General features: G+C 52.5%; 1 protein-coding gene across 5 annotated transcripts in view; it reads right to left on the bottom strand.

Moving 5' to 3' along the window:
* Positions 1–11812, bottom strand: part of HIPK2 (homeodomain interacting protein kinase 2) — a 130511-nt gene extending 118699 nt beyond the window's left edge. For 2 of the 5 annotated variants that reach the window (XM_084279659.1, XM_084279662.1), the window contains exon 1: positions 11619–11810. In XM_084279659.1, the coding sequence (XP_084135785.1) occupies positions 11619–11637 (19 nt within the window). In that variant the 5' untranslated portion in view covers positions 11638–11810. Of the gene's footprint in view, positions 1–11618 lie in introns of all 5 variants that reach the window. The other 3 variants (XM_084279661.1, XM_084279663.1, XM_084279660.1) reach the window with 2 other exon arrangements.
* Between the last annotated feature and the right edge of the window lie 2394 nt (positions 11813–14206).

The following is a 14206-nucleotide window of genomic DNA, read 5'->3' as shown; positions in this document are numbered from 1 at the left end:
TAACCCCAGTGGCACTGCAGAGTTTGAGCAACTCGCGAGACTCCTCCTACTTCTCTCCATCCTGGCACACTAAGCTGGACCAAAACCTCTTCACTCAACATGGCCACCGAGCCCACCAGCGGCCCACCCAGGAGCCATACAGCTCCTGGGAATCACCTAATCCCAGCACACTCTATTGCTGACCCAGGGTGTCCTGCAGCACACTGACAGATTCCCGTAACAGAAAGATCTCCCTTAATGGACTCCCCTACCCTATCGCACCACTAAAGCTAGCTGACAGATCACCTCCTACTGCTCTGCCCAAATACCTCCCCCTGCACTCCTCCCTGGGACACTAGAGTGCCTAAGCCTGGGATCAAAACTGTTTTCTCAACGTTAAGGTGCTGAAGAGATCACCAGAGATTTGCCACGTCAGACGTGACCCTACGCTTGGTATTTTACAGACTAGCAATGGCTGTGTAACTCTCCAGAAAATGTGCCACAAGAGGAAGATTAAAGATTGCAGACACACAGAGTTACGAGGATATCTAAGAAGGTTTTCTCAGAGTTTTTAGTTCAGCTTCTGAAGTCAATCATCTAAATAGGGAAGTAGCAAAGTTGGCCAGAAATTACCACAATTTAGAGGCAAAACAGGGACCTGCTGGAAATCCTTGCCAAACTATTTGATTTTGTCAACACTAAGTGCTGCCCAGGAGAAAATAAAACCCCATGCATTTTAGCTGGACGTTCTTCACTTCCAGCCTCATGCTTTAAGCGAACAAATAGACTTTCTACCAACGCAAGCGTGGAGCAACACAGATACTCATGCTTCTGTAATCCTGCTGCTGTCAGCTCCTGTCAGAGTGACAGCCTGAAGCCATGTTAAGGACCATGCAGATGGTCACAAACCAGGTTACTGACACAGCTCTTCCAGAAACACCACTGTGAAAAGCCAACACTGGGGTAAGGCTCACATCACCTCTGCCATGACCACTCTGGGCGGGCTGGAACATTGCCTAGAGATCATACTTATGGTGACACCATTCTTTTGAGTACTTCTCCCTCTTGTCCCCCGTCAGTTCTGGCCAATTCGAACACCTGTCGCATCCTTTCTCAAATACAGGTTGCAAGCTCTCTGGGGCAATGCCTTGCCACATTTGTCCACCTTTTGGAAAATGTGCAGCACAGAGATCTTTGACTTGAGATCCCAGCTGCTACTAGCTACAAATAATTCATAATTAAAATAGAAGTGAAGCTGCACCAGGGGACTGCTGTGCTTCCAAGTTTTTTCCAGACTAGATTACTCTCAGGAGACACAAGAGAGCTACCACTGAGATAAAAAAAATAAATCTCAGCCTACTAGGTTTACAGAGACCATCAAAAATATGCCTCTGTATTAATCTGACCTCCAGATCTTTTTTCCCTTTGCTTCTTCCTAACCTTTAAAAGGCACGTAAGATAAACAGAGGAGAAACCAGGCAGACAACATTCTCAGAAGAGATGTAGGAATATAATCAAGCTCTCAGACACACGCACACAAACACCATAATTTATCTCTTCCTCCTCCTGTTTGATATTATCCTCTGTTCTAGTATCATAATCTGTTGCTATGGAAACAGCTATGATGTCACTACGAGAGGTTTATGGATGCCTTGAACAGGAAGGAAAGGTACATGATGATGGGAGAGGAAAAAAACCACCTACAAACAGCTGCTGAGCAGGAGACGTTCCAGGAACAGCAAGTGTTAACAGGGAAGAGATAAATACACTGACGGTGTTGGCGCTGCTGCAGACAAGAGCAGAATATAAACTGCGTTTTAAAAATAAAGAACGCTTACAAATTTTGCCTACAAGTAAAAATATTCTGGGAAAGCTAAAGGAGCTTCCTGAAAAAACAAACTTTCTCTGAAATGTTCTGCAAGTTTTCTGGGACTGGATATTTTCTGAGCCTTGCTGCTAAAGTCCAAGTCTCCATCAACCCACTCCATCGTCTGCTGTAACATTCCCTCCAGAAGTGTTAGCGTAACACCCCACCAATGCAGCTAATACTTAGGGAGCTTGCTGGCCACCTGCCATCCCGTGTGCCTTTACGATCTGCAACTAGCAAAAAAAAGAGTCATGTCTTCAAGCAAAAATAAACAGAGACACACTGAATCCACTGGATCATATCCAGTAGCAAATAAACACCCTGACCCCAAACTATAAGCAAAAAAAGAGCTTTTCTTGCTCTCTTCACCCAAGAGAAAAGCTTTAATCTCATGTACTCGCTGCCAAGCTTACTGACATACCTGACCTGCTACTAGAGAGAACAGTATGTTGAGCCTCACATGCTAGAAAGGCGCCCAGGCTTCAGGCTGCACACATCCGTGTGCGGCATAAGGCACGTGTGGCTCTCACCCATGAGCTGTCGCTGATGACTGTGTCTCTGCACTGGTACTCATTTCAGTCACCAGGACTGATGGTGAGAGTAGGGCAGACACAGGGACAGAAGGTGGGACATGCCCTTAAAGCCATCATGTGCAGGCTGTGGGAAAATTCAGCATGCGGGGGCTGCCGGGGAGGAGGGAGGACAGCAGATCAAATTCATCCTGCATGGCTGCCTTCATCGTGGGAAAGGCAATAGCAGTGAGGGAGGAAACCACAAGGATCTCAGATCAATGAACAGTGCTAGTGTTTTGGCTGATCTCTGCCCCGACTGAATTTCCTGAGCATGGAAAGCAGGATCAGAGATCTTACAGGAATGCTACAGCATCAGTTTTGCTTCTGGTCTCAGCTCCATCCAGGGAATCCCCAGATAGAATCTCCATCCCGCCTATGAGCATTTGGATATAGGTGGTATCTCCCATCCTTACCAAGCTTCCCTTCCAAACATGTTAGAGACAACTGCAGGGGAAAAACCCAGGAGAGACTGAAGTCAGTAAGGGCAGCTGCAAAACATTCCAAGCTGGGATCTTCAGCAATTCACCACCCTTTCTGTTCCTGTCAGCCTTGGCTGTGACAGCCTCCACTGTGACAGCCTCAGCCCCTCTACTTCTCTTGGATCCCTGCATACTCTGACAACATTCCTATATTCCTCCCAAGTGGCCAGTCCCTTTCACATACCGTAAACTTCCTTCTCTTTGAGCTTTCCCAGAACCTCCTTGCTCATCCATGCAGGTGTCCTGCTTCCTCTGCTTGATTTCTTACTTATTGGGAGATATCAACCCTGAGCTTGGAGGAAGTGGTGCCTGAATACTGAGTAGCTCTGTTGGATCTTCCTTTTCCCTTCTAGAGCACTAACCTACAGGATTTTTCCAAGTAGGTCTCTGAAGAGGCCAAAGTGAGCTCTCCTGAAGTCCAGGTTTGGAATTCTACTTACTGCCCTGTTTCTATCGTACAGGGTCCTGACCTCCATCTCTGCAGCCAAGGCTGTCCCCAGCCAGTCTTTGTTCATTAGTAGAAGGTCCAGCAGCACCCCATCTCCTCCTTGGTTTCTCCACCACCCGTGTCAGAAAGTCATCATCAAATGTTCTTGCAGGAACCTCCCGGACAGTGCGAGCCTGGCTGTGCTGCTTTTCCAGCATATATCGAGAGGGCTGAAGTTCCCCATGAGAACCAGGGCCTGTGATTGTGAGGACACTTTCAGATGACTGTAAGACCTCATTTACTTCCTCTTTTTTAAGGAAACTCACACATTGTGATTTCCTCTCCCCAAACAGCCCAGCCAGTTTGTATAATCCACCCTCTCATGTCTTCGTCTACATAAAATGCAAATCCTTTGGGGTGGGAACCATCCACCCCTTCGTGTCAATGTCATGCCTAGGGCAGTACGGTCCTGCTTTTGTTTGGCACTGGCACTACTACAGCAAATACAGCTGTTCACAGGAATGCTTCAAAAGCACCAAAGGAGAGGAAAAGAATAGCAGGTGTGAAAACAACTGCGAGTGTTTTATGGGGGGTGGGTCAGTTTCTTTTATATTCTGGGGGCAAGGCTCTGTTCCTATTTTTTCTGAAACAGTTTCTTCTCTTCTGTGCTTTCTATTCAGGACTGCAGACTGGAAAACAAAGCTGACCTCTGTGAAGAAACAGAGATTGCACCTTTTTTAAATTGGCAAAGCAGGAATGGGCTGCAAATGTCGGGAAATCAGATTAGTATTCAGAACAATTCCGACAAATTGGAAGATAGGGGACAAAATTCAAATGTGACAAATACAAGAATCATATACTCAGGCAGGAAAGGCTAGCTCCCACATACAGGACAGAAAAATGGCTCACGAGGCATCAGACTGCTTGGGCAGGGTCTGGGAGCTGTGGTGCATCACAGGCTACACACGCATGTCACGGTGCAGAAGTTAAAGCAAAGAGGAGCACTGTTGGTAAGAGACGTGAAGGAATACTTCTGCTCTACCTGGCCAGACAGCACAGGAACCCTGGTACAGCACTGCGCTCTATCAGTGCTGCTGAAGACAGAGGTGGACTAGCTGAAGGCAACACAGAGAAGCACAGGAGGATGGTGGAAGCTGCAGAAAACAAGACACAGGAGAAAGCTGAAGGATGTGTTCGACACAGAATCTAGCCTAAGGCAAGGAGAGACAAGACAAAGAGGAAGGAATAGTTTTTCAACACCCACCACGTGGAAAAAGGACATGAAATCACAGTAGGCAAAGCAGGGGAAGTTACAGAGAAGGTAAAACCTTTGCAGTGACAAAAGTGAAGGACAGCAATGACAGGTTGGGCAAGCTGTGGACTCTCTGTACATGGGAAATACACTGGACAAGGTGTTGGGAAACAAGCTGGCCAAGCATTTATTTGGTATAGTACATCCTGCTTTGCAAAACTTTTTCTAAGTCTTCCCTATGATTTCAATTATTCTGGTGAGAGCTAAGTTTCTTTGGCATTTCAGCATAGCCCACAGACCAAGATGAACCTGTCAGCATCTAGAACTGGTGGAGACGTTAGCCTGCAGGGTACTGCTGTGTAACACTGTTTTTCGAGGTCTTGCTAATGCCTTTAAGGATTAAAGGTTACAGTGAACAGGGAAGGCAGCTGCCCTTCTGAGTTTCCCAAGTACCTCTGGCAAATACAGCTGCCTCATGGAATGACCTTTCCCACTTTTCAGGGTAGGAGCTGTAAGTGATTGCTCTCACTTCATCCGTCCAGAGACAGATGTCAGCACAGGTCCTGGGAGGTGAACAGGACAGAGAACAAAGCATGAATAAAAAGTGAGTTTCAGCTTCTCTAAGCAGCTGTCCCATTCAGCAGGTACTGCTGAAGAAAATCACAAGAGCAGACTATGCCATCCTTTACACAGCATAGAACTACTGCTCCAGAATTCAACACAAATGGGCTAAGGCTTGCTGCACGGAGACAGCGCTTCCTCTCTGTGTACCTCCCCGGGTTTCAGCAGTGCTGCTCCTGATCTACACTATGATCCCCAAAATCAGAATCGAGCCCAGGAACAGCTCAAGGGGCTCACATCTCAAGGACATTTGCCTGATGCTGGCTATTTTGTACAGCCCATGCAAATAAGTGAAAGACTCCGTTCCTTGGCACCATTCTGTCAGTGGCTTGATTAGACAGCCACTCTTTATATAGCACCTTGAGCATATACAGAGCTGTATAAACATGCAGAATTACAGATCTTTATTACTTTTACTAAAGAAATACATTCTAATGGCATGTCTTCTTAATTGTTTTAGCCTTGACTCCAGACTCTCCAAGGTATTTCATGATGTGAGCAGTGCCCCTGCCAGCCTATGGAGATGGGGGCTGCTCCTCTGCTCACCTGCGAAAGTCTTAGAAGAATGATTTCTGCCACAGAAATCAGCCAACTCAGAAGGCTACCTGCATCCAAGAGCAGTCCCAAAACACATGCACTTGTGCTTTCCGGAGGAAGGATCTCAGGTTCTTATGTGGCCAAATGAAGGAGGATTCAGGAGCGCTTGCTGCCTGTGCTGTAACCAAGCGGAAGCAGTAACGAGCTGTGCCTCTGCTCCCCCCACCTGCAAACAGACAAATTGCTAAATGCCCTATCTGGAGTGTAATTACCACCTGGGTTTATTTTCAAAACAAAAGCTGAACTCTGTACTGCTAGGGGGAATAGTTTCCAAAGAGAAGGCCTCCTGTTAAACACCTCGGTCCACAGTAGGCTATGTCAATAGCTGAAGAAACAACCTTTTCTCTAAATAGCGTTTAATTCTTACTTCTTGTTATCCACCAGTTAGCCTTCCAAAACCAAGAAAAATCCCTACAAATAATATTTCGCATTCAGAGGGCAAAGATTTCCTAGTAAGGGTGAGGAAACGTCATTTTTATAAATGGACTGATTAAGCTATAGAGGCCATGAGTCAGAAAGGTACTTCAGCATGTGGCCAGCTTTAAAGACATAAACAATTCTAATTAAGTCAGCAGCACTGCCTGTGAGCTTAATTTTAGGCACAGACCTTAAAATATCTTCTTAAATCAGGATCAGAGATGAAAAGGGTGGAACTTTCAAAAACATCCAGTCTCAGCTTAGTTGACCTCTACGGATACAGGGAGAGGGACACCACAATAGCTGTCAGCCCACCATTAAATGTCTCCAACTTCCCCTTCTCAGGAGTCTTGCCCAATGGTATGCGCTGTTTTAGTTGCTCCAACACCTGCACCTAAGTGGTCTAATAGGCATCATACTGGTATCAGCCCAGTCCAAGCAGAAGGTAACTGAACACGCCCTTGATCTCTACATCAGGCAAGAGTGTTCAAACACCACCAACTTTGAGGCCCACAATCAGGAACTTCATGTGCAGGACAGCAATCGTTCCATGGTTTGACTTCCCAGAACCTCCTATATGCACATAATTTTACACCCCATTGCTGAGATCTGACCAAAACTGAGGCTTATTCATTTAGCCACCCAAGTACATGATCTGCCTCCAAATAAATGGTCTGACTTCCAGAGGCTGACCTAAGTTTAAAACCCTCACAAGCATCACAGAAGTCTCTGGGCTGTTCCTCATCAGTAGAAGCCCGACATCGATCAGGGTTCATGCCCAGCTCTTACTCAGCCAGGATCAAAACACATCCAGTAGTTCCAAAGCATCACATGGAAGTGGGAGACAAGTAGCAACCACTGGGTAAATGAGGAAACTGAGGCACGGGAAAACAAAAACTACTTCATTTTCACAAAGAGCTGAGGTGTCCAGCTGAAGTCAGGAGGGGGTTTGCCCCATCTGCTACAGCCACGCAGAGGAACGTGCTGCAGAGAGTCCAAGGGCCAACAACTGTGGCGAGTACCTACGCCTGCCTCTTTGTCCAAGGGTGCTGTTTGTCTGCTTGCCCTGGCCCCTGGGCCCGGCAGTGCTCTTTCCGTTTCCCAAAATAAAAGCATATTTTTCACCCATTACATCTGAAGCCCGTTTAATCGCTAGACATTGCAGCATGATAAGAACAATAATTATAACTGGAAAGGGCTTCCTGTTATCCTGGCTATAACCATATCCTGAGCTAATAAAAACTTAGGCGTTTGGTCCCAGTATTGACTTAGCTCAAGTTCTGGTTATTAATTCATAAACAGGAAGCGCCTCCGAGTTATCATCTCCCTGCACGAACTTTGGGGTAAAGACCTTTACGCCGCCTCACTGGTGCCGCCTCCCTGACGAGCAAGTTTCATGCGATTCACACGTTCAAAACCCAGCAGGGCTGGCTTGTTCCTGGAATTAAACGGGATCTCATCTGTCATGCATCCAGGGTCAGAGTTTCAGGCTTCCCAGCCCCTTGTGTGACAAGGAAAGCGTGCAGACAGGTCCCTGCCTGCGCTGAGCTCCAGCAGCAGCATCGGTGGAGAGGTGCAATTTACAAATATTACCGAGATTAATTCCATAAGCCACCCACATAGAAAACTACCGACGCGCTGCTAAAAATACATGGTGAGTTGCAACAAAGTTGTCAGGAATAAGTAAGAAGCAAAGCAAAGAGGAACAAAACCAAAACAGAGGTAATCACTGTTTAGAAAATAAAGGTTAAGGTGTATAAACACCTCTTTTTTGTCCCAATTCTGAAGGATGCCAAGTACAAAGCATCCAGGAAATTGCTGGAGACACCCACGCAGGGCAGAAATCTACCCACAGCCCAGGCGCTGGTGATGTCTAGCAGTAAAACCTCTTGAAATGGGGTCCCCCCTGGTCCACAGAGCCTGACTCTGCTCTCTGCACAGGAGGCAATGTCACACAACAAGCGCATCGATGGTGACTGCACAGCAAGGGCAACATTGCCTAGAGGACAGTCCAAAGAACCGGACTCTCACCTGCCTCAAGCCATTCACCTCCTCTGAAGTCCATGCAGTCATCCCTGAGGAAGCCGCATCTCCATGCTCAGCAGGACATGGCCATCAGTTTGTCCCAACTGGGGAGCAAAGGCCATGCAGGATTACACCTGCTGAGGCCCACTTTGAAGCCAAACACATTTCCCCATACAGCTCACAATTAAAATTAAAAATCAGGTCAAACACTGCGCAATGATGTTATTTCTGTTTTATTTTACTTGGTAGGTTTTTATGTCCTTCATTTTACTGCTCAGCTCTGCAAACACCCAGAAAAAAAATGAATGAGAAAAACCCAGTAAAGGAAAAGACAACAGAAACTCAACTCCTGAGAACAAATGGGAAAATTCTCCTTGCACAGTGTGTGTGTGGGGGAGGATTTCACACCAGATATTCACTTATTTATCATGCCTCGCCTATTAATATCAGGTGAGGCACCGTTCTGCTTCCCAGAACCGGTATTTAAGCCAGCTGCTCAGCACGCACACGCCGCCCTCACCTACACGTCGAGAATCACGGGTGAATTTGTGCATGTGCTCTATGTTATCACTCACTTAAATTTCTACTGGAACCATTTCATAAGGCCTCAGAGGTGTCACATTTCCTCCCAGGGCGCTTTTTCTGTCAAAGAGCCTATGTTCTGAAATCCGTATGGTGGAGATACTGTTTCACCTACCCTTGCCTGCTTTGAGGTGGTGGCAGCGGGTGTGCGTGCATGCCACCAGAGACCACTCCTCAAGAGCAGGAGCAGAGAGACTGCCGGCCGCAGCGCTGATCCAGCCCCTCTGCTCCTGCGCTCTCCTCAGTGGCCTGACTGTACCTGATGCTCCAGAGGAAGGCCAGACACGTTACGCACATAACGCGAGGCTCCTGAGGGAGGATGGCAGTCCTTGCCTCCCTTCCAAGGAGGAAATCGCATCCCCTGCGATAAGTAAGTTTTATCTAGGCACTGTGATATTGTAGGGAATTCTAAGGACCTCTCATGGCAACTAGGAGGCGAAAAACATTCATTAACCCCTCCTCCGCCTCCCTCGAAGGAGGGAGCAATTTAACCAGCAAACACTCTGCATCAAACAACAGATAAAACAATCCCTATCCGCCTCTATGCTATGCACTGGCTCCTGTGATTTGGGGTATTCACCTACTTTGAGGCTCGAGGCGTGCTGGCCGTGGACCCTTCTGAATCGGCTGCTGGGAATTTGGTTTAGGGGTTGCTTTTCAGGGCATTTTTTCCACCCGCTCTCTTTTTCTAGTCAGGCAGAAGCACGGGCGCCGCTGAAGTTAGGATGCTCTAAGGAACCGCTAAACTTCCACCGCACGCTTCGGTGCGGCACCGCCGCCTCCTCCCCGGGAGGAAAACCCGCGCCCTGCCCGCGGCCGAGGCCTCCTCTCCCTTCCCCTCCCCTCCCGTGCCCTGCCCGACTCCGGGGAGGCGGCCGTGCCGGCGCTCAGCGGGCGACCGCTGCGGCGCGCCGAGAAGGGGAGTGCGGCCGGGCTGACCGCAGGCCCCGCGTCTCACCCCGCCCCCGGCCGCTGCGGAGCCGCCGGGCGCCGCCGCCCGCCGCGGGGTACAGCCCCACACCGCCCCGCACCGCCGCCCTCCCGGGGGATGCGGCCCGGCGAGGAACGAAGTTCAGAGGAATCGCCGCATTACCCACCCTGCCAGCGGCGCCCGCTCGGGAGGGGCCGGGCAGACTCAGCGGCGGGCGATGCGATGCTGCGCAGGCCTCACCGGCCCGCCGGTGGCCCGGTGCTGCGCCGGTGGGGGGGGGGGGGGGGCGGGGAGCGGTGAGGGGTAAGGCCCGGCCCGCCGGGGGGCCGCAGGCGGGGGCCGGGCAGGTACGCGCCGGGGCCGCGAGCCATCGCTGCGGCCGGGAACGAGTGGCGACAGCCAGGCGGCGGCGGCCTCTCCCTGCCCGCGGCAGGCCCCCCGCTGCCGGTGGAGGCGCCGGGGGCGGCCCGGGCGCAGGGGGGAGCTGCCCGGGCCCGGGGACCGAGGCCACTCGTCGGCGCGGCGCGGCCGGCAGAGGGCGCCGCTGGCGGGCCGGCCCCGACCGGCACCCCGGGCCCGCCGCGGCCCCTCCGCCGGCACCGGCCCGCCGCCGCGCAGGGCCCCACAGCCGCCACCGCGTCCCCTCCGTGCCCCCCACGCTTCCCCCGGCGGCGCCGCCGCCGCCCCCGGGCTCCGGCAGCCCGGCACCCGGCAGCGGCGAGGGCGGGGAGGGACGGCCGTCCTCCCTCCGCTGCCGAAAACGCTCCTCTTTGTCTGCCTGCCTCTCGCGGGGTCCAAACTCCGCACCGCCGGTGAGCCCGGGGCTGCCCAGAAATAACCCAGCGGGCCGGTAACTTTACACCGCCCGCCGAGCGCCCTCCTCTCGGGCGCTGCAGCCCGGGCTCGATTTTCTCCTCAGATAAGTTTTACCGGCCTCGCCATAGGGAGAAAAGTACCGTGTCCCCGTATCCCCCCTCCCCCCCCACGCCGGGCACCCGGGTCCCTGCCGCCGCGGACCGACCGGTCCCCGGGCGGGATAACGCGCCCTCCGGCTGGATGTCCCTCCGGTTTATGTAACGCTCCCGGTCAGCACCGACCGGGAGGGGTGATGGGGGAGGATAAATACATCGCGAGGGGATTTAAATTAAGCCTGGGATATATATACACACACATATATTTTAAACAGCCACCCTCAAATACGCACCTCTCCACACACACCCCCAATTTTATTTTTTTTCAACCAGAAAAAACTAAGTTGGGGCACTTGGGCTTCTCGCCGCAGCCCGGGCTGGGCTGAAGGAGAAGCCGGAGAAGCTGACAGCCGGGTGCCGGCAGCCCCGTCCCCCACCGCCGCTGCCCGCGGTATCTCGGCGCCCCGGAGGAGAGCCCCGGCGGGGGGAACTCTTGGGAAATCGGCAAAACGTGCGAAGTGACCGGTCCTGGAAATGGAAACTGCGGCGAGGGGCTGGCAGGCAGGCAGGCAGGCAGACGCACACGGAGGCGCAGGGCAAGCTCCGTCCACCTCATTGTTCTGCTCGGCACCGGCACGGACTTCACCCACCGCCCCCCGCCGGGGCCCGAGCGCCCGGGACCACGGGGCCGGGGAAGGCTGGGGGGGGAAGCGGGGGGAAGGGGGGGGGGCAGAGCCGGGCGGCGACCCGAGCCTCGCACCGCTCCTCACCGGGCGCTGGGCAGGGCGGGGGTGCCCCGCCGCCAGCCTCCCCGCAACAACGCCGGGGGGACGGTGAACCGCGGGCGGCCGGGGACCCCCAGTTCCACACACACACACACACACCCCCCACCACCCCCCCCGCGGCGGGGCGAGGGGTGCCGGCAGGGCGGGCCATGCCGTACCGTGCCGGGGCTTACCTTCGTACATGGGGGCCATCGGTGCAAGGACGCCTGTTATTCATGGCAACGCCGCCACGAACGACGCGAGATCGCAGCCCCCCAAACTCAACACACATCTGCCATCTTGAGCGGGTGTCTCTCGGCGGAGGCGAAGCTGCCGCCTGCCTTCTGCATCGCTGCCCGCCTCAGCGCGGGGGGAGCCGGGCACATCCAGCCCCGCTGCCGGCCCTCCGACGCGGCCGGGGCGGGCGGGCGAGCGGGCGGGGGGCGGCGGCGCCGAGCCGGGCCGGGCCGGGCCGGGCCGGGGCCGGGGTGAGGCGCGGGGCCGGACAGGGGCGGCGGGCGGCGGGGCCCCCCCGGCTCGGGACGGCGGCGCTGGGGAGGGAGAGAGGGAGGGAGGGAAGGAGGGAGGGAAGGAGAGAGGGAGGGAGGAAAGGAGGGAGGGAGGGAAGGAGGGGGGCTGGCGCGGTGCCCCTGCTCTCAGCGCGGCATGGCTGCGTGTGCCGGGGCGGCTGCAAAAGTTGCACTGGGGGTGAGAGAAAAGGAGAGAGAGAGAGAGAGAGAGACGGAGGGAGAGAGAGGGAGACGGAGACCGAGACGGAGAGGAGGGAGGAAAAAAAAAAAAAAAGGAGAAAAAAAAAAGCGAAGGGAGTTTGCAAATAATCAAGCGCCGATGGCACTGATCGCGGCTTCCCAGAAGGAGAGGGAGCGAGCGAGAGAAACCCTCTGCTGAGATTATGTGGGATCTTGTTTAACAACACATTTCAATCAGGAGAAAAAAGGAACAGTCAACAGAAGTTGGTGAAACACTTCTGTCTTCCCCCCCCTCCTCTTTATAGAAAAGAGAGGAAGGAAAAAAAAATAAAAAAAAGGCAGCTGATTGAAGCTTTGCAATTCACTGGCTGTGGGGATCATATAATTTGAGCTCGTGTTTTACAATAGCATGGAAAATTCCTACCTCTCCCCCTCTCCCCAAATAAATCTTCTATTCCCTCAAGGCATTTCACAATCTGGTTCGCTGACAAAAGTTCCAATTTATCCTTTTTTTTTTTTTCGTTTAGCTTGCTTGCAGTGTAAATATTTAGCGGATGCATTTAAAATAAACATACGTTGTTGCTTTTAGGAATCGGGTTGTGTTTTTGTTTTTTAAAAAAAGAACCACATCAAAGAAGTATTTACTTACTGAGATTGACAGCTACGGCTTCCCCCTTCCCACCCCCCCCACCCCCCCCGCCCTTTTTTATTTTAACAGATCCATCTCTTGGGTTGAGCTCTTGCTGTAAGAACACCAGCCCGACCAGCATAATTTTTGTCAGCGCATCCAGGAAAGCTGTAGGTGAAGTCACATTATCTGGAGCCCCCTGTGCCTGACAAAGGCAGGTCAGTCACCAGGTACCCACACAAGGAAGCTGAGACTCGTGCAAAGTCCTTGGCAAAGGTGGAAATGAAATACCAGGCTGTGATCCTGCATTAACTCCCATCTGGATCTGCCCACCTGGAGTTCCTTACTAGTGAGACCAGGTGGGTGAAGGCATACCCTCCTTGCGCTTGCTGTTCCAGCTAGTCCCCAAACCCGCTGCCTCTTGCTGCGGCTGGTGCCAGCCCAGACCTCTCCCACGGCAGGATTTGATTGCAGGGCTCAGCACCTGGCTGCTCCTGTTGATGTCTCAAGGAGGAGGAGGAGGCAAGAGGTAACTTTTATTTGGGGATTTCAGTGAGAGCCAAGTGATTCTGCCGGACTGGCCCTTAAGTCTAGGGGCGCTCAGAGAATGCCTATGCTGGCAGACAAAGCAGGCCCGGGAGCAACCTGTGCTGACCAGCCGACGGAGCAGGATAGTAATGCCTGCACTGCGGAGGATGTGAACCCCAGGCTCCTGTGGGCCCCCCTTGTTTGCAAGGCAGCCTCAGTGCTTTGGGTGATTTTTTGTCCCCACTGAAAAATGCCTGAGACAACAGGAGGGCTGTCTCGCGGCCCATTAGCATTCTGTTTACAACATGAAGCGGAGGATGAGTGTTAAATGTGTTGGGGAGTGGCATGCAGGGCGGGTGGAGGTGGCTGAGGGTGCGAAGTCGGCGGGGACAGCACTAGAGGACTGTGTACAGCAGAGGGAGCAAAGCCTGCTGCCGCCTCATCCCTGCTTCAGTTTGAGAGTTACCACAAAACCAATCACCATCAAATTTTGTAAAGAAATGGAGCAGCCTCCAGCTGGACCACTGGGCAGGTCCAGGCCAGAGCTAGAAGGCAAGTGGTGCAGACAGCAGCAGGAACAGTATTCGAACTTGCTTCTTGCACTTCTTTTATTTAGCCATGGCGACCTTCAGGGTTTCGTTCTAGGCAATGAGTCAATAACCTCACCACATTTTCCCAAAACATGTTTCTGGTCATTGAAATTCCACGCTGCTCCCTTTTTTTATCGTGGAGGACATTATCTGCTTTCCAAGGCTACTGATGTTTGTGATCCCAGCCTGCCTCCTTGCCTTTGATCAGAGCAGCAGCCATGAAGCCCTGTCTCAGAGCTATGGAGGACATGTGGAAAAGTATCGAAGAGCAGAGGACAAAACCAGATGGGAGGAGCAGGCTGGCAAGGGAACCGGCTTTACGTCTT

Source organism: Gallinula chloropus, assembly GCF_964237585.1.
Source record: "Gallinula chloropus genome assembly, chromosome: 1".
NCBI classification, from domain to species: domain Eukaryota; kingdom Metazoa; phylum Chordata; class Aves; order Gruiformes; family Rallidae; genus Gallinula; species Gallinula chloropus.
Note: the sequence above shows the minus strand (reverse complement) of the source record. Positions and strands in the feature narration are given on the sequence as shown.